Source organism: Notolepis coatsorum (assembly GCF_963971535.1).
Source record: "Notolepis coatsorum genome assembly, chromosome: 5".
In the NCBI taxonomy this organism is placed as follows: domain Eukaryota; kingdom Metazoa; phylum Chordata; class Actinopteri; order Aulopiformes; family Paralepididae; genus Notolepis; species Notolepis coatsorum.
The window spans coordinates 122,329,952-122,356,338 of NC_140169.1; the positions used below are offsets into that span (position 1 = coordinate 122,329,952).

Below are 26,387 nucleotides of genomic sequence, written 5' to 3' on the forward strand. Positions count from 1 at the left end.
ACCGTCTTCTCTAGAGTCAGATAGATACAAATTTCCTCTCTGTGCGTTCAGTAGAAAGCTATCCAGGAGCAAGCTAGCCTAGCTTAGCACAAATGAATGAAAGCGGATACGGATCAGCTAGCCTAGCTGTTGGCCAAAAACACCTCTCCCGGAGTTTTAAGCTTGGCTAGCTCATCCGTATCCACTTCCATTAATTTGTGCTGAGCTAGGCTAGCTTGCAGGTGGATAGCTTTATACTGAACACACAGAGAGGAAATTGGTATCCATCTTCTTGTCTGACTCTGGAGAAGACTGTAAGCTAATTTCCCATAATGTTGGCGTGTTCCTTTAAATATTATTACAGGCATGAGGCGGTCAGGTGGCGTAGCGGAGATTGCACTAGTCACCAACGCAGGAGACGCTGGGTTCGAGCCCAGCTCTCGGCGTTGCTACCAGCTTGGCTGGTCGTTCATACTAATACAATAGACCTGTCTCAAACCCTGCCCCTTTTCTTGATCCTCCAATCACAGCTGTCGCTTACCTCGGACTTCCTTTGTTTGTACGAGGAAGTCAGAGGTAAGCGACAGCTGTGATTGGAGGATCAAGAAAAGAGGGCAGGGTTTTGAGACAGGTCCATTGGCAGTATTAGGGGGAGGGAAGCTGGTGGGTGGGAATCTGGCGTTGTGGACAGCGACGCCTACAGGTCAGATCTCGGCGCTTGCTCAGCGGGGCAGGACTTGGTGGAGATAGCGTGCCCTCCCACGCGTTACACTCCACCAATGAGAGTCCTCGCTGCCAAGTGAAAAAAGCGTCACTGGCTTGACGGCGCACGTCTCTGAGGAAGCGTGTATTCGACATCAGGACACCCTTGTACCGACTCGTGGGAGAACATGCGTACAACAACCAGGTAGGGGAGGGGGGGGAATTGGCACAACGACTAAATTGGGATGGGGAGAAAATCAGAGAAAAATAGGAGAAAGAGATATATATATATATATATATATATATATATATTATTACAGGCATGAGAACAGGCAAAACCATGTGGCTGGTGAAAGAACCAATATTTGGATGATAATCGGATCCCCAGTAGACTACAGGTCATATTCTATACAATTCTCCACACAATTGAATACTGACCACATCCAGAGGAGCATGATCAATATCTTCCAAGAGGATCCATTGGCCTTTAGAAACAGCTTGTGTCAGTGTGCCCGGCTGCCACACAAACTTCCCTGGTATATCTGTACAGCGGTACATCCCCAGCAACATCTGTAAGGTAACAAACAAGTTGTTAGTGAATAGATTAGAATAAAAAAAGAAAAAAGCACCGATCAAAGACATTTTTTACAATGTGCTTCATGGTACAGAAATTAAAAGGTAAAGTAAAATTGCAAGATCAAAGATCAAAAAGCATCAGAGTAAAAGGAAGCAGAAATTGGCAAAAAAACAACATAAGAAACATGAGATGTGATTTAAAATGGGATACTGATCTGGCTAACTTCTGATTCTCAGCCAGAGGGCTCCAAAGCCTAAGGGCGCTGATGGCAAAATTCTAGTTACCTTTAGTCATAGCTAAGACTTGGGAACAGCCAAACAGCCAAGCTACACTTCGGCTCATCAGGAATTAATAGGTCAGTTATGTAGCTAAGGGCCCAGAGTGACCCTGAGCCTTTCTAAAGTTATAAATAAACGATTTTCTAAAACTGTGAAGGGAGACTTAAACAGAGGTAAAATTGTCCCATCTCTTAGAATTAATTAAAAGGTCTTGTGATGGCATGCAGAAAATCTTCATTCATGTTTGAGGGTCACCTGAACATGGGCTTGACAACAAGGGATGTTCCATAGTTTAATACATAATTCCATTGGTTCAACGCTCTCTCACCTTACTGTCCGTCTGATCCCCAAGTTGAACTTTGAGAATTTCCGTAGCTTTCGTATGTCCAGTGACAGCTGCCATAAACTCCACCAGGGCAGTTTTGCCACATCCAATAGGTCCCTCAAGAAGAACGGCCTTTTGGGAAGCCACAGCCAGCGCCAGTCTTCTCAGATTGCGGCAGGTAGAGTCCACGAGCACCAGACCTTTAGGGTTGATCTATAGAGATGTTGTAATGTCAACACATATGCTAAAACAATATTTATACAGTATATATATATATATATATATATATATATATATATATATATATATATATATATATATATATAAAACAACACACTGTGGAATTCACCATTCTCAAATAAAAATGTAAGCACAGGGCAGAAAACAAACTTTTCCACAGTAGCTGATGGATTCATAAATTCACCAGACACTATTCTATCAGCAAAATTGTATTTTACAATTGAAAGGAGTCTGGATTAGAGGCTGACATGTGAGTGGATTTTGACTCCCGCTCCTTCCCACTCCCACAGAAATAATCCCATCCCATCCCAATCCCAAGGGAGAGTTTAGAAAAAATCCCACTCCCACAGAGGACTGATCCCAATCCCGTCCCAATCCCGAGCCAAACTTTTATAGAATCCCACTCCCATCCCACTCCCGTTTACCAATCCTGCTCCGTTTTTCTTCCTCAGTATAAAATATGCAGTACATGGGTCACATCATGTCTGTAGGGCTGTACGTTAACTTTTTTTTGCACATAACACTGGTGCTACAGAGGTTGATAGTTTTGTAGCACAGGCCAAAATCTTGTAGCACAAGTATAAAACGTGTTATATTTGTAACAGTCACAAATGTGCCTATTGTATTTGTGTTATTTAGTTGCAGTGCCATGTTTGGCTGTCATTTTCATGCTGACAAGTTGACGTCACACAGCCAGACACATTACGTGTAAGGAATTATGGGATTTGGTGTTGGATGTATGGACTCTACTAGGGGTGGGAATCACAAGTTTCATCACGATACGATACGATATCGATTCTTTGGACAACGATACGATATTTGCCGATATCACAAAGTCTGCCATGATACGATTCATGTGCCTGCAATCGATATGAGACGATAAGCCCATTTAACACAATCAGTAACATTTAGATCAACTCAAAAAAGGTAACGAAAATATAATTTGAAATTTTTATTTTGCTCTTCCAGACATTTAAATGAAAAACAATCTATTGTTTTTAATACAAATATACCTCATGTTCACTGTAAAGTGCCACGTTTTGATATATTGAGCTTTAAACTTGAAATAACTAAGTTAATTTTTTTGGTAGCTCACAACAAACAACCTAAAACCCCTCCCTACCTCCCTCTCCCAAACAGTTCCTAATTTTTTGTATACATTTATTTTGTATACATTTATTATGTATTATATTTGCTATGTTTAAATATCAACATTATCTGGCCATCCTCAGTAAATACTATCAAACTCCTTTGACCTCACCTACTTAAAATCATTGACGTAGAGAGAGGGACAGAGAGAGGCTGAGGCTGAGGTTCCCCCGCCCCCTCCCTTTCCTCACTGTTTTCTCTGCCTCTGAGCCAGGTTAGCTTAGTTTAGTTACCGGTAGCAGCTAACTACCGGTAGTTAGTTTTGGTGAGGATGCAAAGCATGTAAGATGCATTGGAAGCGTTGCGGGGGAAAAACAGGCAGGGACTTATTTCCTGGTAGCAAAATGCGCACTCTAACATGACATAGCACGCTGTTGTTGTTGGGGTGCCGGAGCTGCGCTTGGGCAGAAATGAGACTTGCCACAGGATTTTCAAAATAAGAGTATCGATATGAACCGAATGCCTATCGCTAGGGTGCTAGTGCAGTAAATTCATTCATCGCACAGACCGATATTTTCATAGCACGCTGTACAGCCCTGATGTCTGCCTTAGTTAAATATAAAACCACCAAACATTTACATTACTGAAGCACCGATGTATCACTCCCATCCAAATCCTGGTGATTTTGTTGTCATAGTTCCCACTCCCTTCTGCTCCCGTTGACTTTTACTCCCGGTCCTGCCCAATCACGGGATTCAAAGTGAAATTAACTCCCATCCCGTGGGAATCCCGAAAAGATGTCATCCTCTAGTGTACCTGCCAACGTGTCGAGTAAAGACCCACTACAGTACAGACTCACTAGCCACAGACTAAATGAACCAGCTAGTAGCTGGTGGTACTCTTGGTGAGTGCGTTACCTGGTCCGTCTGTCTGGGCGAGTTCCTGGGCAACACCACTCCGCAGACCGCCACCACGGTGTGGGACAGGTCCTCCGACACCACCTGGCCTCTGGTGAACTTGTTGGCTTTCTCCTGACGCCACATCACGGAGCCCTGGTTGGCGAGGACCAGGGCCTTCTCGACCTCCAACTGCTGGGTTTCCTCCAGAGCCCTGAATGGGGGCAAAAAGCAAGTCACAACGTTGCAAATTCACTGTAACAATTTCCACAACGTGCCACAAAGTATGCTCAAAGGAAGCCAGTAAGAGAAATGAACATACTTGATTTTCATGTGCAGGATCTCGTCACTTGAAAGCACCTTTCTCAGAAATATGGTCTTCTGATTATCCGTCATGTGAGACACCATAGCTAAACAATGGGCAGTGTACCTGTAAGGCATGGAGTCAAGAAGATTTTATTGGTCTATTGCGCAAAAAAAGGAGGAACACCCTTTGTTATCCCAGGTGTATGTATCTGTGTATCTAATGCTAGTGAGGGAATGTCTACTTTGTACACTAACTGATTTTATTATTACCTTTTTATTTACCTACTGTATGTCCTATTTTATAATGTTTTATGTCAGGGATGGGTGTTGCAAATTAGCTTTGGCTACAAACACTATGATACAGGCATTATCTATGTATGTGTATCTGTACCTTTCAAATAAATCAATCATATTTACACAATGTGTGGCTAATATGTTGGTATAATCATAATTGCATCACCATGTAAGTAATATGAATAGTAAAATGTATTGTAATCTATCCTCATCATAACTTTCTTCACTCCTCCAACAGCACTCATCACACTCACACACCCTAATATCAACCAGTGCTCACCCCCACAACAAGGCCCAAGCACCAAACCTACATCGTCAGATTCACTTCCCTCCTTCAGAAAAGTACTCAAAACACAGCTTTTCAGTTCCGTTTATAATCTCTAATCATGTCTTATTTTTGTTATTTTTTACTGTACTGTTTTTTTTCTGCAAAGTGTCTTTGAGTTGCATGAAAAGCGCTTCTTAAATACAATGTACGATTATAACATCAACGTTTTTTTTAAATGTGAGCCGGGTTGGATGTGAACACACACCCTCGGACCATGATGTCGCTGGTCAGAAGCTGAGACACGCAGGCACTCCAGTCCCAGAGCACACGGAACTTGGCACAGTCGCTCTGGAGGAAGCGCAAGGTAGCGCCCATGAGGTCCCTCAGCTTCATCCTCCTGGGTCCATACTGGACAGATGAGGACTCCTCGCTGGTGAAGAAGAGCCTCTGAAACACTGGCGGAGCATCGTTGAAATATCTTGCGGCAAACCTGAGTGTAGAGTGAAGCAGGTCAGTGGAAAGAGCAGACTACACACAGAGGGCCTGTTTCAAATGCTCAGCAATGATGATTATGATGATGATGGTGGTGGTGACGTGACTTACGCCTGTGCATCAGGACTGACTCCGAGGAGTTTGCTGAGGGCCACACACAAGCGCTCGTGAAGATCGTGGTTGACCCTGCTGTCTGATTTGACCCTCTCTGCATTCCTCTCCAGCAGGTCCAGGACAAGGGGCCGGAGGTGACGTGCAATCAACAAGGTATAATCCTTCTCCAACAGCAGCTGAGATAGACATCGCAGAATACTCTGCCTGTCCTGTTGGCTCCATATCTGACGACAGATCAAAGAGCAGAGCCGTTCTAAATTAAACACTGATAGGCTCACATCTGAATATGGAGTGATGCCTGCCAAACGTCAATCAAAGCTGATTTTAAGAATATTAACACATTATAATAAAAACAAGGCAGCGGTATGCATTTAAAGGCATTAATGCATCAGGCATACTGATGTTGTTTAATATGTAAAATAGAGATGATCAATGTTTGAAAGGGAGGAATTTGCATACTCAACAGAGGATGCGTTTTCACATTCATTCATAGACTACAATCCAACAACTCTACAAACAATATATTGTTCCTAACAAGTCAGGGAGAAAAGTATCTTACCTGTTTTGCTAAATATTGGCTTAGTTCGTTGTGACTTTTGTCAATATGTCTGGATATGGTGCCCAATGATGACAGGCTCAATTCTAAATTTTCCATCGTACCATTGGTCGTTTATAGAAGAGCGATCTATAAGGAAAATAATCCCAAGCTATCTATAAAGTAATATTGTGATCTATTATTCGCTAACCAAATAGTGAGGTGCATCACTTGCTTGTCTGTCTCGGCTGTATCACAACACATAAGCACGTTCCGTCGGTGTTAGAATCCTGTCCACATGTGAGTGAAGCAGAAACCCTTCCGGGTCGCTTGTCTCACTGACGTCGCGCAGATGTGACGCAGAAGAGTCCGCGACAAGCAGCGCTGCTGCTCCCTGCTCCGAACCAAGGCGACTTTCACTCTCGGAAATTATAAATACTTCAATTTGTTAACGCTTTAATCTTTGCCAACCTAATCCGGCGTATGTTCTCCTTTTAAAGGGTCAACCAAACGCTGACTGGTTGATCTATTTAAGGTTTGGCGCCTTTGTTATGCAGGTTTTTAGACATCTAGAAAGATACAAATTATTCCTTTCTGACAGACCGCGGGAAAATGTCGTTACTTCCTGTGTGAAGTCTTGGCGCGACATTACTGTTATTGTATTGTAAACACTAGGACAAATACAGCCAAGCCCAGATGGTCAGTTTGTGTATTTTTTTTTAAATAAAAATGTCGCGTGATCGGCACACGTAAATGCTCTCCTTATTTGTAATGGAAGGACATTCTCTGTTGAAAATATCAGCCGTTGTTTTTGTTTCTTCCTCTTTACTTTGCTTTGAACAGTGGCTAATGTTAGCTAACGTTACTGTATTATGTCCGTGCTGTATGATTCGTGTCAGCGATATCTTTTGTTAGTCCTTATTCATTTCATATGTTGCTTGCTTTGATGGAGACTGTAAACCATTCGCAGTCTCCAACATGTAAGCAGTACATGTTGGAACTTTTAGATTTGCTAACTCTAGGGGGCTAACTGTTGGGTCAGTGGCTGACACTGAATGTGATACTTAAAGTACTTAAAGTCTCCATTAAGCTTCTGGTGTAGCAGCCAGTGTAGTATTTTGTTCAACTTTTTTGTACGTCCAATATAAATCATTAAAAGTTGAGCAGGATCTATGAATAGATTATGAGATTCAGCTCATGATTTTGCCTTTGTGTTTGTTGTTTTCAGGTATCCTTAGAAACTGAGCATCAAGCAAACCACCACTGACACCGTTGGAAGAAAATGGATGAGGACTACAGTGAAGCTTGTGGGCGTGAGTGTAATCTGTATTTAACACATTGTACATTGCTATTCGTAGGTCCAGGCGGTATGATATGTGGACTTTTTCTGCTGATTTGGGTCAAGGGTAGCCCTGATACATTTGGTCTTCTCCCAGGATATTTCACCCTATACAATTTGGGAGAGGTCTATACATTTTTTTTAAATAACGTATGGTGAAATTCATGTACCCAAGCATGTCCATGTTTTAAAAATTATTGGCCCTTTTCTCACAATTCTCCTCAATTTAGTAGTTTTGCCAATTCACCTCATTTGTCACAGTGCTATCCTTCTGTCAGTCTGGGGAGGGTGTAGACTACCACATGCCTTCCATACATGTGGAGTCACCCATAGATATATATAAAGACTAGATGACTCACCGCGCTGCTGGCCAACGGAGACTGACGTTGCCACATGGTGTGAATGAATTAATGAATGAATGAACTTTATTTAACAGATTGCAGAATGGGTACAATACAGTACGGCTCAATACACACAATTGTTAAGGGGATGCAGACCAGAGAAATACGTTTGTCTTGTTTACATCAGGGTCCCCCATTTTCAATTCATAGTGACATTTATGACATACACAACATGCATGACATTTATGGCATAGGGACATGCATGACATACAGGTATTTAGTACTGTTACATTTGTGACATATACAATATTAAAATATACAGTACTAGTAGCACGCCCACTCATAAGATGAATGTCAATAGTGCATGTACTATTGAAATAACCATAGCTTCGCTCAATTTTCAACCGTTTGGTTTGTTAAAAACCTCAGAGATGTAGTTATCATACAGTACTGCATACTTATAATGGACTTTCATATGGAAAAAAAATTATAATAATAAAAATTCTTCCAAGCGAGAATCATAGCTATGTTAACACTTTCTTTGCCACGCTTATGTACATCCTTATACCATCCTCTGCCAGCTCTATTTGTCTATGGAGAAGTTCCCCTTCTTTGCAGGGCTATAACTTTTTAAATTGTATTGCTAAATTGACATTACTATGGCCCATTCAACGTCAATTATCTATCGTTCAGGATGTAGGAATGTTATATTTTTTCATTCACATATTCATACTAAAATACGGTCTAAAGTATAAATATGTTTTTATCGTTTTCTGCAGCATTCTGCAGAACGTGATTTATAGCCCTAAATGCATTATATTGATGATCAAATACAGTTTGATAGCGATCGGCGCCGGATAAAAAAATTCAAATGGACGTGCTTCTAGAAGTTATTACTTATCATCTGATGTTGACCGGATGGGGGGGGGGTCGTTTATAATTCCGTGGCCAACGTTAGATGATTCATGTGGTGTGGGTGATATGATCATTAGAGCAGTTTGTATCGAACACGGTAAAAATAAACGCTGAAACTTACCCCAGTCTCCTCGGGCCGTTGGGCGATGAGCGTGGAGCAAAAATATTCCTATTATGGGATGTTGAAATATGCGATCCATCTCCAGGTTGTATAATAGTATATACGTCCAAATCATGTTGTTTATCGAGTTATTGGTAACGGATCGCTATCCATTGTGTCGCGCTCGAGTCCCGGGACCTATAGCGAGTGGTCGGACCGATTTTGGATGAGCACCAGTTTCCGTTTCGGGCGATCCGCCGATCGGCCACCAGATGGCGCTCTTGAACCGTTGGAGAGTTGAGAGGGGATCAACAGTAGATCTCAAGTCTCCGCGGGAGAAATATGATTGCGATCACAGATTTTTTAAATATTGATCTCAATGACATGTTATGGCGTCATTGGCAGAATTAGCATGGCGGGGAATGACGAGTTAAGGCGTCCTTGGCGATTAAAGTGTTAATAACGTTTGTAATAAACGAAACCGTTTGTAAATCCGTCAAGATTTCAGCAAGTTAAGAGTATTGTTGTTTGTGCAGATCACTCACCTTAACACTTTGAGTGCCAACAACGAGATTTCTCGTCCTAACTCGCCATGCGTTGTGTGCCAATAACGAGTTTTCTCGTTATTTAATCGTTATTTCTTTTATTAGCGATATCCATTAATTTTTCATCCATCCAGCCTGACGTTTTCATTGGGAATGGCTCTGAGCTCGAAAAGGGCAAATACCGCCCCCTATCGTCTCCTGGATGGTATTGCACATCATTGGATTGGAGTCGATGGGACTTGCATCAGAAAAAAAAACTTCGTCCACATTTTACTTCTGGGGCATGCAACCTGATTTGATTTGATTTGAAATCTTTATTTCGAACATATAAATGAATACAAACAAAATAAATAACTAAACAAAATCAAAACATAACTCAAACTAAATAATAACTAAACAAAAGCAAAACATAACTCAATTTACATGTTCAGGCAGGGAGAGGCGCGTACTGTATATTTTAGTTGATGAAATATTTTAGTTGACTAAATATTTTAGTTGACTAAATATTTTAGTTGATGAAATATTTTTTCATTTCAGTGTCGCAGTATGACACTGATCTCCAAAATAAGAGATAAAAAAAAAAGTAAAAAGCATTAAAAAAAATATATATATATATATATATATATTTTTGTATTCTTTTTGTATTTTTTAGGGAGCCGCAGCTGATTGGCTAAAGAGCCGCTAAAGAGGTTGCCGACCCCTGGGCTAGGTCAAGGGAGGAGAAATGAGTTTGCTACTCTAAAAAATTATCGATGCTGATTGTTATGATGTGGGTGTAACTTTGTAATATGTCTGTTCACAGCAACTGTTTTCAATGAAGACTCTGTGGATATTTATTCTGGGCTGGGTACCAGCCCTAACCCTGTTGCAGGTAAACAGCATTCAGATATGCACAGTACATTTTGCAGAGTACATTTTACTCAAACTGAGTAAAGTTTTACTCAGTTTGAGTAAAATTGACTATGAAATTTACTGTGTGCAATTCCATATATTCCACCTTTGACGATTTCACCGTTGACTAACATGGCTTAAATGGACCCTATGCAGTCCCTCTACGGCACAAAGGAAATATATACAACTGTCTCTTGATGTTGGAGAACTGTGGGTTTCTCTGTTTCACAGTAAAGAATATTGTGGCTTGTTGTAGTTATCACCAGAGGCCACAAGCATAGAGAAAAGACTTCCAGACCCAGAGGAGGTGGGCAAGTTTAGGCTTTATATTGGAGTGAACGATTTATTGTTATTTTTATTGTGCTTGCACATGGCAACAATATGATTGCATTTGCAAAAGTTTGTTATGAACCTCCCCTGTATAACGCTATGGAATCAATCTGAACACTTTGGAATATTACTCCTATTGTCTACTCATATTGTCAATCAAATGGTTGACATTTCAGTACGCCCCGTCATTTCAGTACGCCCCGTCTGGGGCCAAAGCCAGCTGCCTGCATCAAGCTCCTGGTAGAGGAGCAGAATGTATGTCTCGCTCACCTTTTCTGGGAGGTCCATGTTGACGTCGCAGACTTGAACAGAGGCTTGGATGAGCTCCTTGTACCCAGCTTGACGGCTGCGCTCCATGGGCCGCTCTCCCAACTGTCCTGCGATGTCAGCCATGGGTGGTTCCCCACTGTGAGATGGCTATGGAATTGACTTCCCCCAAACTCATCTGATCAGCAATGGCAATAAAAAGGTATCCTCCTCCCCCTGCCCCAGCGAGCAGAACCAGCAAGGAGTCAGCCTGGCTCATAAGAGCTTCCCTCGTGCTTCCCAGAGCGACACCGGCACCAACAAAGTGGCCCTCGTGAGCTCCTCCCTGTCGTCCATGACTGCAGGAAGGGACTCTCCCTCCCCGGTCTGAGGTGGACGAGTTGGCCAAGGCATCTGGCATCATCCTCCACCTCATCCAGGCATTGGCCCTGGTGTCTGGAGGAGTCATGACCTGGTCTCATCCAGTGGCACCTCTGGTCGTTCCTCACCGCCTGAGCCAAGGCAGAGGATCCCAGAATGACCAACTTCGCTGATCGCCTCTTCAGACCGACCTTCCTTGATGTCACTTCCACCAGGCACTTCCTCTAAACCCAGAGAGACTGCTGCAGAGACTCTCCCCGCTCTGCCTCCTCTAAACCCAGAGACTGCTGCAGAGACTCTCAGCGCTCTGCCTCCTCTAAACCCAGAGACACTGCTGCTGCCGAGACTCTCCCCGCTCTGCCTCCTCTAAACCCAGAGAGACTGCTGCTGAGACTCTCCTTGCTTTGCTGCCGAGACTCTCCCCGCTCTGCCTCCTCTAAACCCAGAGACTGCTGCCGAGACTCTCCCCGCTCTGCCTCCTCTAAACCCAGAGACTGCTGCCGAGACTCTCAGCGCTCTGCCTCCTCTAAACCCAGAGACTGCTGCCGAGACTCTCCCCGCTCTGCCTCCTCTAAACCCAGAGAGACTGCTGCCGAGACTCTCCCCGCTCTGCCTCTAAACCCAGAGACTGCTGCCGAGACTCTCAGCGCTCTGCCTCCTCTAAACCCAGAGACACTGCTGCTGCCGAGACTCTCCCCGCTCTGCCTCCTCTAAACCCAGAGACTGCTGCCGAGACTCTCAGCGCTCTGCCTCCTCTAAACCCAGAGACTGCTGCCGAGACTCTCAGCGCTCTGCCTCCTCTAAACCCAGAGACTGCTGCCGAGACTCTCCCTGCTATGCCTCCTCTAAACCCAGAGAGTCGAGCTGAAGTGCCAGAAATGATTGTCTGCAGTAGCTAGCGTAACCCCTAGATCTACCGCCTATCGTTAACCCTTTCACTGCCACACGGCAGAATGTTAACCCTTTACTATCACACAACCGACGGTCGCCGGCTGTCGTGTCGGCAGTGAAAGGGTTAACCTTCTGTGTATTGCCGCAGTGAAAGGGTTAACCGTTTTGGTAGTGCGGCAGTGAAAGGGTTAATGCTTGTTCTTATGACACATTGAAACCTTGGGTAATATATATGAAGTGATGCGGATCAGGTCAAAAGTCAGTGTTGGAAAGATGTGAAGCTGGTGAAGGGCTTTGAAGTTGTTTTGAAGCGGTCCAGGTAGATTGCAGTGTACTGGGTGAGGCGCTGGATGGTGCTGCCCGCGCGGGTTTGTTGGATGAGAAGGTGTAAAGGATCATTAGAAAATTGTGATACTGGAGTCTGATCTTTTCTGGTTAGCGCTCTGGGAATGCCAGGATTTCAAGTTGAGAGTGAGAGGCAGTTATGTCCTGGAAATGGTCTGGTGTGTGTGGGCCTGAACTGTGAAGTGTGGCTGAACTGAAGTCCCCTGTGAGCTGACATCAGGAGACATGGGTGAGAGAGGGTGTTGTTGAGGGTCTGGACTGTGGTGGAATATGATGCCCAGCACCACATGTGTGAAGTATATATATAATATGACACCACATGTGTGAAGTATATATATAATATGACACCACATGTGTGAAGTATATATATAATATGACGCCACATATGTGAAGTATATATATAATATGACACCACATGTGTGAAGTATATATATAATATGACACAACATATGTGAAGTATATATATAATATGACACCACATCTGTGAAGTATATATATAATATGACACCACATCTGTGAAGTATATATATAATATGACATCACATCTGTGAAGTATATATAATAGGATGCCCAGCACCACATGTGAAGTATATATGTTTTGTCTTGATTCTTCTTATTTTAGAGAGGACCTGTTCATTCCCCTCTCACTTCTGGGGCATGCAACCTGATTTGATTTGATTTGAAATCTTTATTTCGAACATATAAATAAATACAAAATAAATAACTAAACAAAATCAAAACATAACTCAAACTAAATAATAACTAAACAAAAGCAAAACATAACTCAATTTACATGTTCAGGCAGGGAGAGGCGCGTACTGTATATTTTAGTTGATGAAATATTTTAGTTGACTAAATATTTTAGTTGACTAAATATTTTAGTTGACTAAATATTTTAGTTGATGAAATATTTTTTCATTTCAGTGTCGCAGTATGACACTGATCTCCAAAATAAGAGATAAAAAAAAAGTAAAAAAAAAAAATATATATATATTTTTGTATTCTTTTTGTATTTTTTAGGGAGCCGCAGCTGATTGGCTAAAGAGCCGCTAAAGAGGTTGCCGACCCCTGGGCTAGGTCAAGGGAGGAGAAATGAGTTTGCTACTCTGATTGTTAATTATGATGTGGGTGTAACTTTGTAATATGTCTGTTCACAGCAACTGTTTTCAATGAAGACTCTGTGGATATTTATTCTGGGCTGGGTACCAGCCCTAACCCTGTTGCAGGTAAACAGCATTCAGATATGCACAGTACATTTTGCAGAGTACATTTTACTCAAACTGAGTAAAGTTTTACTCAGTTTGAGTAAAATCTACTCAGTTTGAGTAAAATTTACTATGAAATTTACTGTGTGCAATTCCATATATTCCACCTTTGACGATTTCACCGTTGACTAACATGGCTTAATTGGACCCTATGCAGTCCCTCTACGGCACAAAGGAAATACCTATATACAACTGTCTCTTGATATTGGAGAACTGTGGGTTTCTCTGTTTCACAGTAAAGAATATTGTGGCTTGTTGTAGTTATCACCAGAGGCCACAAGCATAGAGAAAAGACTTCCAGACCCAGAGGAGGTGGGCAAGTTTAGGCTTTATAATGGAGTGAACGATTTATTGTTATTTTTATTGTGCTTGCACATGGCAACAATATGATTGCATTTGCAAAAGTTTGTTATGAACCTCCCCTGTATAACGCTATGGAATCAATCTGAACACTTTGGAATATTACTCCTATTGTCTACTCCTATTGTCAATCAAATGGTTGACATTTCAGTACGCCCCGTCATTTTAGTACGCCCCGTCTGGGGCCAAAGCCAGCTGCCTGCATCAAGCTCCTGGTAGAGGAGCAGAATGTATGTCTCGCTCACCTTTTCTGGGAGGTCCATGTTGACGTCGCAGACTTGAACAGAGGCTTGGATGAGCTCCTTGTACCCAGCTTGACTGCTGCGCTCCATGGGCCGCTCTCCCAACTGTCCTGCGATGTCAGCCATGGGTGGTTCCCCACTGAGATGGCTATGGAATTGACTTCCCCCAAACTCATCTGATCAGCAATGGCAATAAAAAGGTATCCTCTTCCCCCTGCCCCAGCGAGCAGAACCAGCAAGGAGTCAGCCCGGCTCATAAGAGCTTCCCTCGTGCTTCCCAGAGCGACACCGGCACCAACAAAGTGGCCCTCGTGAGCTCCTCCCTGTCGTCCATGACTGCAGGAAGGGACTCTCCCTCCCCGGTCTGAGGTGGACGAGTTGGCCAAGGCATCTGGCATCATCCTCCACCTCATCCAGGCATTGGCCCTGGTGTCTGGAGGAGTCATGACCTGGTCTCATCCAGTGGCACCTCTGGTCGTTCCTCACCGCCTGAGCCAAGGCAGAGGATCCCAGAATGACCAACTTCGCTGATCGCCTCTTCAGACCGACCTTCCTTGATGTCACTTCCACCAGGCACTTCCTCTAAACCCAGAGAGACTGCTGCCGAGACTCTCCCCGCTCTGCCTCTAAACCCAGAGACTGCTGCCGAGACTCTCCCCGCTCTGCCTCCTCTAAACCCAGAGACACTGCTGCTGCCGAGACTCTCCCCGCTCTGCCTCCTCTAAACCCAGAGACACTGCTGCTGCCGAGACTCTCAGCGCTCTGCCTCCTCTAAACCCAGAGACACTGCTGCTGCCGAGACTCTCCCCGCTCTGCCTCCTCTAAACCCAGAGAGACTGCTGCCGAGACTCTCCCCGCTCTGCCTCCTCTAAACCCAGAGACTGCTGCTGCCGAGACTCTCCCCGTTCTGCCTCCTCTAAACCCAGAGAGTCGAGCTGAAGTGCCAGAAATGATTGTCTGCAGTAGCTAGCGTAACCCCCAGATCTACCGCCTATCGTTAACCATTTCACTGCCACGCGGCAGAAGGTTAACCCTTTACTATCACACAACCGACGGTCGCCGGCTGTCGTGCCGGCAGTGAAAGGGTTAACCTTCTGTGTATTGCCGCAGTGAAAGGGTTAACCGTTTTGGTAGTGCGGCAGTGAAAGGGTTAATGCTTGTTCTTATGACACATTGAAACCTTGGGTAATATATATGAAGTGATGCGGATCAGGTCAAAAGTCAGTGTTGGAAAGATGTGAAGCTGGTGAAGGGCTTTGAAGTGGTTTTGAAGCGGTCCAGGTAGATTGCAGTGTACTGGGCGAAGGCGCTGGATGGTGCTGCCGCGGGTTTGTTGGATGAGAAGGTGTAAAGGATCATTAGAAAATTGTGATACTGGAGTCTGATCTTTTCTGGTTAGCGCTCTGGGAATGCCAGGATTTCAAGTTGAGAGTGAGAGGCAGTTATGTCCTGGAAATGGTCTGGTGTGTGTGGGCCTGAACTGTGAAGTGTGGCTGAACTGAAGTCCCCTGTGAGCTGACATCAGGAGACATGGGTGAGAGAGGGTGTTGTTGAGGGTCTGGACTGTGGTGGAATATGATGCCCAGCACCACATGTGTGAAGTATATATATAATATGACACCACATGTGTGAAGTATAATATGACACCACATGTGTGAAGTATATATATAATATGACACCACATATGTGAAGTATATATATAATATGACACCACATGTGTGAAGTATATATATAATATGACACCACATGTGTGAAGTATATATATAATATGACACAACATATGTGAAGTATATATATAATATGACACCACATCTGTGAAGTATATATATAATATGACACCACATCTGTGAAGTATATATATAATGACACAACATATGTGAAGTATATATATAATATGACACCACATCTGTGAAGTATATATATAATATGACACCACATCTGTGAAGTATATATATATAATATGACATCACATCTGTGAAGTATATATAATGGGATGCCCAGCACCACATGTGAAGTATATATGTTTTGTCTTGATTCTTCTTATTTTAGAGAGGACCTGTTCATTCCTCTCCCCTCGGTTGAAAGAATCAATGGATCTATATGAAGAACTAGTCACAGAGGAACGTCTGGATAAAGATTCATGTTATAAGGAGGTTTGTTGTAACCATATTATATTTGCACGTCATAATTGTTTGAGTGACATGCTTATGGGTATATTTTATTTAAATTTGTTGGATTAATCAATAGTCACCAATACAGAGTTCAAACTTCATTTTGTATGAAATTGTTAACTTTTCATTATCGTTAAATATTGTGCTAGTACTCGTAGTTCTTGATATCTGTGACATTAATCGATATGGAGTACGAGTATTTTAGCCTGGTACTAACATATTGTTATTGGTCCACCTCGTAATATTATGCCTCACCTTTCCTCATAATCGCCTCACATTAATGATGGATGGACAGATCGTGTTCCTGTTGGAGGCGAATAGTGATCTTCTAATGATCATCTTTTTGTTTACAGTTGAAGGATAGATTCCAAGCAGCTCAATCACAAATTGAAGAGTTGCACCGGAGATTGGAGAAGGTGGAAACACAGGTTTGCATGGTTTTTTTTTCAGTTCAAACTATGTAGTTTGTAGTTATGTAGTGTGTTTTCCTAGCTTTCTCCTGAAAATGTAAGGAACTAAAAGAGATTGTTCTTTATCCAAGTGTGCAAATGTGGCTTGATTTTTTTGTTTGTTTTGTTTATACCTTTTGTACTTGAATGTTAAGAGTTGGAATTTGTATCAAGTTTGACTTGAACTGGAGGATTTGTTTGACTCTTGTGTTTTCCTAGACATGTCCTGTAAATGTCTTGATTGAAAATATTTTAAGCACCTCAAAGAGATGATGGTTTTCATATACTGTATCTGTTTTGCGTGTGTAAATATCTTGCCCTTTCATCCTTTTAGAACACAGGGATGAACGTTGAGAATTGCCGTCTCAAGAAGAACATATCTGTGCTGTTAAATACTGCTAGAATGGAGGTGATGAGAAAAGATGAGGAGATTAAGAGGTTGAACAAAGGGTAAATTTACCATTTTCCTTTTCTAGAAATGGTCAAAGAAAAAGTAAATGGAAAGTGTAAATCATAATACAGTTAGAGGTTGTTCCCTCATAACCAAATAATCACTCGCATTGTATTCAACATGTCCTCATAACTAATTTTATTTAAAAATCCTTCTCCATAGCCAAGGGATGGATCGCCCTTATTATCAACCTCGTACAAATGGTACAAAGGACTTTGTTTCAACTAGACAGAGTTGTCCAGGTGGTCCCACCAGCAAACTACTTCCACCTGCAACTAAGCCGCCGCCTCCTCCTCCTCCTCCACCACCGTCATCTCCTCCACCCCGGCCTCCTCCACCACCATCATCTCCACCCCGGCCTCCTCCACCACCGCCCCCAACAACCCCTCCACCATCCAGAGAAGATGATGTATCATCTCTTGAGGAAAAGGTCTCAGAACTGCTCTCCAATCTCCGCTCAAGATGTTCCTCAAGAGGAGATCCTGAGGTGACATCAAAACAAGCCAGTTCCTCCGTTACTAAATCCAGCTGCAGTTCGTTGCCTGGACACGGGGAGTTGGACAAACGGAGACAGTACAGGCACAAAGAAGAGAAATGTGACAATCGCAGAGGGTCCGAGTCAACAGACCAGAGACACAAACATGTGTCCGATTCCAGCAAGGAATGTCATGTAAATGAGAAAAACAGGTCTCGCAGAGCAGAGAAAGAGAGAGGGAAATACGACTACAAGTCATCCAAAAGCAAATACTGCCCAGATGCTGACGGACATGGTCGAACAGAAACCAGGGCTAGGAGCCCACCATCAGACAAATCTAAAGTACTCTCGGAAGATACTTCAGAGATGCAATCAAAAGGTAGAAGTCGGGAGCTCAGGCAAGATAGAGGCAAATTCACAGACCCTGTACATCGCACGGCTTCCTCGTCTTCTGGGTCCAAAGAGTCACCTAAAGTCATTTCGGAGACTCAGTCAAAAGGCTGCCGCCGCGAGAGTAGAAAAGATAGGGCTGGAGACGAACGCTGTAGAGGTAGTTTAGACTCTAAAGACCGGAAGCAGACCTCTTCAGATCCACACAGCCTAAGCGAGAGGTCCGGCGAATCTTCCAGACGGAAGGGAGGGACCAGTCCTTCATGGAGGGATCATCGCAGGAAAGAGGAGAAAAGGCGAGAGGACGAGATCAGAGGAGGAGGTAAGAGAAGAACGCAGTCGGAGAGAAGCAGAGAGGGTGAGAAAAAACCATCAAGAGAACGCGAGGAAGAGAAGATTAATCTTGGTAGCAAAGATGGCGAGGGAAAGATGGAGGGGTCAAAGGTGCCTTGTGAGGAGCCTAATTTGGCAGAGAAGAACCCTGCGGAAGAGAATAGTCCAAAAAGAAAGCTGTGTTTCATGGAAACCCTGAATCTCACCCTTTCACCAGTCAAGAAGCCAGGATTACCCGTTGACGCCAGCCAGCGTGGCGCTGCTCTGCCCGGTAAGGTTCTGGACAGTAGAACGGAGGATAAGGATGAGGATGAGGATGAGGATGAGCAGCCCAACATCGCAGACATGTGCGTCATAGATGAAATAGAGAGCAGTGTGTGCGAGATGGAGGTCGATGAAGTGCCAAACGACAGAGAGGCACAATCCCCGCAAAATGTCGCCAAATCTCTGAATCCTGAAACGAAAGAGCGGAAATTTGATAATGAAGAGGGAAACGAGGACAACGACGAGATTCAAACTGAAAGCGATGTGGTTAATGAGCAACCTGAAGACGACACTGTTCAAACTAGCTCAGAAGGCAGTCACACACTGTCGAAGGTGACGGAGGATCAAAGGACTGATCCTCCCACACCAAAACTGGCTAACATTAGTTGTACTGCGGCTCCAGAAAGTGACATTATTTCAAAGGCTACTTTGCAAAACATAGACTGCACCTTAGACAACAAGACAGCTGGGTCTGGAGATCTGGTTGTTGCAGCTTGTGGTCTCTCTGGCAACCGTGGAAACAACTCGGAAAGGGACACTGGCAATTCTGCAGAGAGAATACGTCATCAAATTGGAGAGTCTACTGTCTCCACTGTGCTTGAATCAATTGTACAGACTCCTGAACCTGCTGCAATTAAAAACCTGCTTGTGGAAACAACTACAATTGATTCAGGCTCTGAGGAAGATGTCCTTCATCAAGATGTTACTGGAAATGCCAAAACAGAAAGTGAGCATATCTCACCCAATGTCCTACCTGAGGCCTCTCGAAAGCAATTGTCCTCCGCTTCTTTAAATTCCATGGTGGAGAAAGATGCTTGTCCTGTACAAGATGTTTGCAAAGACATGCAGGATGTGTCCAGTACAATAGGCGTGGAGGTTTTCCCACAAGAAGGACTGAGTTTACCCGACGCCATTTATGTATTAACACAGGACGAGGACGTGGACAGCATTGAAACTGAGCCGAGTTCTTCCACAGGTTGCATTGGGGTGTCCAAAGTAAGCAGTACAACAGAAGAAATGGCACCTACAGAGAACACTAGTAGTTCTACAGAGAACATTAGTAGTTCTTCTGCCTGCACACCAGAGAAGTCCTGGAGCGCAGTCAATGAAGAGGATAATGTCGAGTCTTCCAGCTCCATGCCATTACCCCCAGATGAGGACTCTATGATGCACACACTGAGCAATCTGAAGCATATCCCAGATGTCATAAGCCCCCTAAGAAGCCCGGTACAGCCAAACAGGAGAGGTCAGCATGGTCTACATAGTCATGCCAAACCAGCTTATGTCAAAAGTCTTCAAAAAGGTAAGGTGTATTAAATATGTTGGATTCCATATATGTTCAATGCTGTTTACATTTGGCTGTTTTCATTGACTCAGCATTTATTTTGAGCAGTATGATAATATTAATAATTTTCTATTGATTTCTCTACCTTTTTTCTTTTTACAGATTTCTCCAGTACTGTTGTGGATGTCAATTCAATGAAGTTGGAGGTGAATAAAGAGAACAAATATCCCGGTTCACCCTTGAAACACGATGTGCAAAAAACGACGGACATGTTATCCGGCCTCTCTGACAGTGATCTAGAAGAAGGGGAAATTCTCAGCGAAACTGAAGAAGAAACCGCAGCTTCTCTGATTCAGTCATCCACGGGAGCGAAAGCTAAATCGACCAGGCGAGTTATAAGTCGACAAAGTCCCAAATCGGCCTCCAGGAGTTCCAAGAGGTTATCTGAGGAGAAGCGTTTGGTTTCAAAAGAGACTAGTGAAACCGCATCGACGGGAAGTCCCACATCAAATAAAAGTCGATTTAAAATGGTTTGTCTTACAGCATCCAATACGTCTTTCTCCACCAAAGAAGAAGTAATAGAAACATTTAAGACTTTACGTACACAGCTCAGGAAGAAGTACGTGAAGCTTCATAAAACCTTCCCTACAAAGTGCTTCTATGCCATGATGGACCATTTCCAGTGCTCCTTCTTAGAATTTGTTAATGGTTCTTGCTTTATTAAAATATGCAGTCAAGTGGATGACCTGAAAGCAGAGCTGAGGAACATGATTACGTCTGTTTTTACCAAAATATCAAATAATGGTATCGTGAAGCGGATCTTTGAACAAGCAGCAGTTAATCTGAAGCAGAAATTGTGGGAATTTGTTAATGATCAACTTGATTACTTACTCAAGGACATTCAGGATGTGCTGACAAGCCTTTGCAAACCAACACATGTAAACCATCCAGCAAGAACAGAGGACAAGGAGAAGAAGCACAGTGAAAATAAAAAAATGCACAAAAAGTCACCCGTGAGCACCTTCTCAAAGCACCAACCTCCACACAGGGAGATGGAATCGGTTCCAATCAGCAAAAAGAGAATCTGGCCTCAAATGATTTCCCCTCAAAGAACGGGCCTTGGAAGCAGGGGGAAAGATATCAGAATGACCAGAGAGAAAGACGATATGGATGCTGGGCCAGATCAACCAGGTCACACGGTCACACAAACTGTAGCGGAGTTCTTGTCGCCCAATAGTTTCCCTTCTACTACAGAGAAAAGCACTCTCATCACTCCTTTGGTCCGCCGCCTTTCTCAAAGTGGTTCACTTCAAGATAAGGCCGATTTCGAAATACTCACAGAGCAACAAGCATCCAGCTTAACCTTCAACCTGGTGAGAGACTCTCAAATGGGAGAGATATTCAAGTGTCTCTTACAAGGATCTGACCTGCTAGATGGTAGTGTCACTGTTGGAGACAGTTCCTCCTGGTCCATCGGTACTCCGAGGAAGGACGTTCCCCCCGGGGAGCGGCTCATTAGCCTCAGTACTCCGACAACATTTTTCTCTCCACCGAAATTTGACTCGCCATCTAAACTTATCGCTACCTGGTCTAGCATTTCACCACGTAAGATGTCCTCTCCACGTTACAAAGTACTAGTCCCCCTGAACCCAGCTTTGTTCGACGAGAGCTGCTTACTGGAGGTGCCTTCGGGGAGCAGAATGACCCCACAGTCTAACTTGTTTTCACAGACGTCCTATTCTATCCTATCGGAGGACCTGGCCGTCTCTCTCACTATTCCGTCGCCCCTCAAGTCCGACAGCCAACTCAGCTTCCTGCACCCTTCTAGCAGAGAACCCATGTGTTATAGCAGAGAACCCATGTGTACACCGGAGAGCGTCATCAGTGCTCACTTTAGCGAGGATGCTCTCATGGACGGCGAAGACGCTTGGGAGCAGGACATTTGCCTTGCCCTCGACACGGACAACTCCAGTGGATCCAGCAATGGGATCATGGAGGAAGCAACTGCCTCACCACCACCGTTTCACTTCAAGGCTCACTTACCTATGCACGCAGTGGTAATGGAGAGGTCCAATGATCATTTCATTGTTAAGATTCGCCAGGCATCCACCAGTGCGGATGTCACTCTCATAGCCGACGAGAGCGTAAGTCGAACGTTAACGGAAGATGATCTGTACTGCAGGGAACATTATTCTTCTGCTCAAGGAACTCCTTCCAACGCTGGTGTGTCAGACGAGCCCTCACAAAAAATTAAAAGTCCCTCAAAACCTCCTTCGGAAAACGGTCAACCCACCCTTTCTGGAAGTCCTGAAGCAGAGCGTAGCAGTCAAATGTTTCTTCCACTTCTTTCAGATTCATCAAATGATGAAATGGAGACCCCTTCCACGTCTGAAAGAAGTGTTATTGTAAGCAGCGCACCAGAAAATGACCAAACGGAATACAAGACTGGTAGAAAACGGAAGAAGCACCAGAAGAAATCAAAAACAAAGCGGCCCAAGGAGGAGGAGAAGGAGAAGAGCAAAAAAAAGGTCTCAAAACGTCCAAAAGACAAGGGGACAAGAGGCTCAAAGAAGGAGACGAGTAAAGTGAAATCTCCATCAGTACCACTATCCCCCAACAGTCTTTCTGCCAAGAACATCATCAAGAAACAGGGAGAAGTAGTGATAACGTGGACCAGGTCAGAAGCTCTTCAATTCTTACTACACAATATATACACCTATGGGGGGAGAATGTCATGATAATCAGATTTTCTGAATTCAATTTCCAATATCAAGATATTTATATGGAAAAATACATGTTAATCTAATTGACATTCATCATATTTGACTGCATGGTAATGGAAGTGTGATATCCAACTGAAACTAATTTTCAATTGACATTCTCAAATATATCCGAAATTTTATATTCATAGATTGTGTACTGAGGAAAATCCCTCAATACAATACACTGATAGACCATAAACAATAAATAGCAATGTCTTGCCCAGCCCTACATGCACCCTTTACAGTATGTTCAGATACAACACAAAGAGAAATATTATCTTGCTTTACTAGCAAAACTGGCGTGAATACACGCTAGTGTGTTTGGTCTCAACAGTGGCACTGTTGATATTTACAAAAACAAGACTATTTATAAATGTAACCTATTCGATATCTATATGCTGCAGAGCATTCATAGCAGTCTATTTCATATCCATTGTTATTATATACCTATATTTGCTTCAGCTCGCTATTTTCACCTTGAGTGCAATGCCGTTTCTGGCACCCAGAGTGAAACTGCATCGTTCACATCTTTCAATTTACTTTGTATTCATTCGCGCCGCCTCTAAATGTCCTTTTGCGTTGTATTTGAACGTATTAAATATTTTTTAATTTTTAACGCCCATGTATTATTTACCTCATTTCAAACTCACCATGTGAGTAAACTCATCAATTTGCTCTTGTCTTTTTCTTGAAGGGATGACGATCGAGCCATTCTTCTTGACCTGAAAGTTAAAGGTGCTTCGCGAGAGACATTCTCTGCCTTGTCAGAAAGGCTGAACAAGCCATCAGCTCAGGTATCACTCTTACATTTTATTATTTAATTTCATGACTAATGACATGACAGTTAATGTCAACTATTTTAGTTGATAGAAACGGGGCTCAGAGAAACGTCATTAATAGATTATTTTGGGACCCCGATTCCTCTCACACTTAATGTTTGGCTTAGTACCACAGGGTATGTGCATAATAAGTACTGCAAACGTCTAACCGTTAACTATTTTACCATCTTTCAGATTGCTGAGAGATTCACCCAGCTGATGAAGCTTTTTAAGAAGAAGGAGAAGCTGGAGAGCTGATCCGTGCATGTGTGTGTACCTGGATGTGTGTGAGTGTGTGTGCGCGCATATGTTTACATTTGACTAATGTTATTTATACTCTAGATAAAGCACAAAGTGAGCAAAATGGGTACCCTTGACTTGGACTTGGTGACCGGAAGGGGAAGCAGTTCCTCTTAATGTGCTCGTAACCACTAATCGACAGTGAGCTTAGAACATTTTTACATAATCGGAAGTACAGACAGGGCTATGTGACATCACAACATTCGGAAGGGCTAGGCGCAGGTTCAAATTATAAAACAATAACAGCATTCCCCAGTATTCTGTAATTTTGTCTTGTTTTAGATACTCTTGTTTTTTTTATTTATTTTTTTACATCCTGTATGATCTATTCCAGTGGTTTTAAAACTTCAAACCCAGGACACGGGTGGTTGATTTTACCAAGTAGCTAAATAACCTCCCTGTCCAAGTGAAGGACAATTTGTGAACAGGATACACACAGGAAACGTTACAGTATTTTCACAGAACACATTTGAGCTAAAACAAACCACAGACACGTGGTGAGCTCTGTTTGGATGGTTGTTGAAAAAGACGTCAAAAGATTGTTTTTGAGAATGTGTCCTAACATGCTACCGCAACCAATTACACTAATTTAACAAGTGCAAACACATTGCATTGTGATTGTGATTCCTTCATTCATGCCATGTGGTTCCAGAGCAAGATAATGGTCTCTCGTAGCTCGTCCTGCTATGTTTAAAAGTTTGGGAACCCGTGATCTTTTTAGGCAAACATCAGTCACGTAGGGTTCTTGTTTATGAATGTGGTATCGCCTCTAGTGATTTGCTGGCATTGTGTCTATAAGTGCTTGCACTCATATGAAACATGGCGACCTGTGCTAATCTGTACACATTTTGTTCTACTGAATGCTTTTAGCTGCCGTCAGGTGGAAAACTGATCTCCAAAAGGGTTGACTTTTCGGGAATGACTTTGACTGACATGCCGTGTACAGTGTATTTGAAGTTCTTCTACATTGTGGTTTTGAATGGTATTCGTGGTTCAGCCGTAGCGTCATGAAACTGGCTCACAAAGCGGAGAACCGCAGGAACTTTCAATTGACCATATTCACACGGCGGCCATTTTGCTCTTATGTCATGCTCAGGTTGGGTTCATTTCCACCCTGTTCCCACCTTGGCCGCCATGTGAATATTGTCAATTAAAGTGAAAACATGAAAATGTATAAAAGTTGGAGTTTTCCCCTTTTTCCCTCCTTCCATTTAGTTTGTCGTCTGAAAATTCATTCATAGGGAGGAGCTTTGGGAATTGGATCCTTTCATATCACATGCCAGAAAATGTATGCAATATCTATCTTAAACTATTCTATTTTATGGTTTTAAAGATCACTGTCATGTATAGAACAATACAAATCTTTGTGTTTATATGGTATTTTTATGAGTGGGCCTATACAATACATTCTTTACCTCTGATTGCTGTTTGGTTGTTTTCAAATAACTGACAGTGTAATAAATCAGTATTGTGAATATTGCACATATTGCTTTACTGAAAATAAAGTTTTATTTATTTACCCTGTTCAGGAATTATTTCTACATCTACTTGTGGTTAGTTACCACTGACACTGAGCTAGATCAATCAATGCTGTATAAGATAATAATTTGGCCAGGGTGTTCTGGTGTCTCATGAAGCTGATGCCTTATAATCATAACATCCTGAGTTCAAATGTGGTCTGAGATTTGTGTTTTATGCCATGTCCCCCGACAAGATATGTTTCCATATCTTAAACAATTTGGCCAGACATATACGCTTGTGAAAAGGCACTTTTCAGTATAGCTGTGATAACTGGACAGTGCTAGGTGTTCATTATAACTATGTTCATTGGAGTAGAGTGTGGTAGTATGTGTTCAGTATAGTTGTGTTAACTGGAGGACTGTGTGCCAGGTGTTCAGTATAGCTGTGTTAACTGGAGGACTGCTAGGTGTTCAGTATAGTTGTGTTAACTGCATGACTGCTAGGTGTTCAGTATAGTTGTGTTAACTGGAGGACTGCTATGTGTTCAGGATAGCTGTGTTAACTGGAGGACTGCTAGGTGTTCAGTATAGCTGTGTTAACTGGAGGACAGTGTGCTAGGTGTTCAGTATAGCTGTGTTAACTGGAGGACTGTGTGCTAGGTGTTCAGTATAGCTGTGTTAACTGGAGGACTGCTAGGTGTTCAGTATAGCTGTGTTAACTGGAGGACTGCTAGGTGTTCAGTATAGCTGTGTTAACTGGAGGACTGCTAGGTGTTCAGTATAGCTGTGTTAACTGGAGGACTGCTAGGTGTTCAGTATAGTTGTGTTAACTGCATGACTGCTAGGTGTTCAGTATAGCTGTGTTAACTGGATGACTGCTAGGTGTTCAGTATAGCTGTGTTAACTGGAGGACTGTGTGCTAGGTGTTCAGTATAGCTGTGTT

General features: G+C 43.0%; 2 protein-coding genes across 2 annotated transcripts in view; one reads left to right on the top strand and one right to left on the bottom strand.

Moving 5' to 3' along the window:
* mdn1 (midasin AAA ATPase 1) overlaps positions 1-6,277 on the bottom strand; it is a 113,002-nt gene extending 106,725 nt beyond the window's left edge. The window contains exons 1-7 of the mRNA XM_084313776.1: positions 6,120-6,277; positions 5,558-5,784; positions 5,220-5,444; positions 4,409-4,516; positions 4,108-4,300; positions 1,865-2,074; positions 1,120-1,251 (exon numbers count right to left, since the gene is read on the bottom strand). Coding sequence (XP_084169902.1) covers positions 1,120-1,251; positions 1,865-2,074; positions 4,108-4,300; positions 4,409-4,516; positions 5,220-5,444; positions 5,558-5,784; positions 6,120-6,215 — 1,191 coding nt within the window. The 5' untranslated portion in view covers positions 6,216-6,277. The remainder of the gene's footprint in view (positions 1-1,119; positions 1,252-1,864; positions 2,075-4,107; positions 4,301-4,408; positions 4,517-5,219; positions 5,445-5,557; positions 5,785-6,119) is intronic.
* A 1,035-nt stretch (positions 6,278-7,312) lies between these two features.
* On the top strand, positions 7,313-25,403 carry casp8ap2 (caspase 8 associated protein 2). Its single transcript, XM_084314237.1, has 10 exons — positions 7,313-7,408; positions 10,138-10,206; positions 13,577-13,645; positions 16,336-16,439; positions 16,811-16,885; positions 17,241-17,356; positions 17,520-20,122; positions 20,267-22,781; positions 23,561-23,660; positions 23,880-25,403. The coding sequence occupies exons 1-10, from the start codon at positions 7,378-7,380 to the stop codon at positions 23,940-23,942; spliced, it is 5,745 nt and encodes a 1,914-aa protein (XP_084170363.1). The 5' UTR covers positions 7,313-7,377; the 3' UTR covers positions 23,943-25,403.
* The last annotated feature ends 984 nt before the right edge of the window (positions 25,404-26,387 follow it).